The following is a 1,881-nucleotide window of genomic DNA, read 5'->3' on the forward strand; positions in this document are numbered from 1 at the left end:
ATATCATGTACATTGTTTTGTCTTGGTATAAAAGATGGGCTACAGCAAATATTCTGCTTAATACCACAGGTTTGCTTGTCAGTTGTTTGACCTTAACCAGTTGAGCATGTCCCTTGGTGGCTGACGATATATGCATCTCTGATCACGAACAGAAGTAGTGGGGGAGCATCATAGCCATGTGTTGAGAGGAATTCTTTGGGGTTTCAATAATTCACCTTTGGAAACATGGGTGTTTTGCTCAACATCCTTAAACAAACCTTATTCAGGGACCTTTTGAGCGAGATGGGTTACTTGACCTGAAGAAAATTCTAACTGGGCCTCACCTGCGAGGTCATGCGCTGTTTATCTTGATATGAGACGACCATGTCGCGCCGTTGTGATGCATGTGCCTGGTGTACCCTTATCAGACGGGTAGTTATGATGGGTATGCAGGGCTTCGTATATTTTATCCCAGTGTCACTTTGATGGCATGCACTGCTCTCTCACTCAATAATAATAATGGTTTCAAACTTTGGCACAAAGCTAGCAATTTCGGGGGAGCGGATTAAGTGGACTACATCGAACTCCAGTGTTCAAATAATAATATATTTTAATACCACACAGGAACCAAGTGGTGCGGTGATGGTAATATCTCGCGAAATTACGACGACTTGGGAAAGAATAAAGAGACAGATAAATGTTGCCGATCACATGACCACTGTGTTGAATACATCTTACCGTTTACACGTCGCTATGGCCTTTTCAATTGGTCAATTTTCACCAAGTAAGCTGTGATGTCATCCTAGATGATGTCGTTCTTTTTTATCTAAGCTTGTATTCTTTTACACGTTTGTTTTTCTCTTCAGCCTGCTTTTTTTTTTTTTGGCTATGTATCTATTTATCAAACAAGCTACAACACACACATACACGCATACACACAAACACACACATACCTGACATAATGGCTGTAAGCATAATAAACCTGACATAGTAATTTGGGACAAGGAAGAGAAACTGTGTACAGTTTTGGAAATAAGAAAACTAAGGAGTAGCGAAAATGATAACACCTACGTTAAACTATTGAGAAATCTACAGTCACTCTACTCGGAGTACAAGTGAGGTTTATACCTGTAATTATTGGGAAACTGTGATCTGTAACACACTGCCTAAATACCAATCTTGAGAAATTAGGCTTCTCAAAACCAGAAAGAAGAAGGCTGATTCAAAGACTACAGATCCAGTCCATCATTGGAACTGTACAAATCTGTAAAACTTTCCAGAAGTGTATCATTTAGATATGTATGAGCATGTCTAGATATGCAACTATATGCATGAGAATACATACATAAAACATACATACATACATACATACATACATACATACATACATACATACATACACTGGGATATTTAACACACTGCCTAAATACAAATCTTGAGAAATTAGGCTTCTCAAAACCAGAAAGGAGAAAGCTGGTTCAAAGACTACAGATCCAATCGATCACATGAACTGTAAAAGTCTGTAAAACTTTCCAGAAGTTTATCATTTAAATATATATGAGCATGTCTAGATATGCAACTATATGCATGAGAATACATACATAAAACAAAACATGCAAGTCTGCACTTGCACTAACTCCAAATACAGCACACATACAAACAAACATGCAAAAATACCTGTTGGTGTTGTTGAAATTCCAATACAGGAACCTTGGATCTAGGTTAGAAACCGGTTCTTTTCTATTGGCAAGAAATCTTGAAATAAAACTGAATAAAGACACACACACACACACATACATACATACATACATACATACATACATACATACGTACATATATACATACATACACACTCTTAAATACGCACGCACACACCCACACATGTATAAATTACTCCTACAT

The 1,881-nt window shown here is 37.5% G+C and overlaps 1 protein-coding gene across 1 annotated transcript in view; it reads left to right on the forward strand.

Annotated features, from left to right (window-relative positions):
* Positions 1-1,881, forward strand: part of LOC106883552 (uncharacterized) — a 14,744-nt gene that overhangs the window by 7,618 nt on the left and 5,245 nt on the right. The window contains exon 3 of the mRNA XM_014934600.2: positions 604-763. Coding sequence (XP_014790086.2) covers positions 604-763 — 160 coding nt within the window. The remainder of the gene's footprint in view (positions 1-603; positions 764-1,881) is intronic.

The sequence above is a fragment of the Octopus bimaculoides genome, chromosome 26 (genome assembly GCF_001194135.2).
Source record: "Octopus bimaculoides isolate UCB-OBI-ISO-001 chromosome 26, ASM119413v2, whole genome shotgun sequence".
Lineage (NCBI taxonomy): Eukaryota > Metazoa > Mollusca > Cephalopoda > Octopoda > Octopodidae > Octopus > Octopus bimaculoides.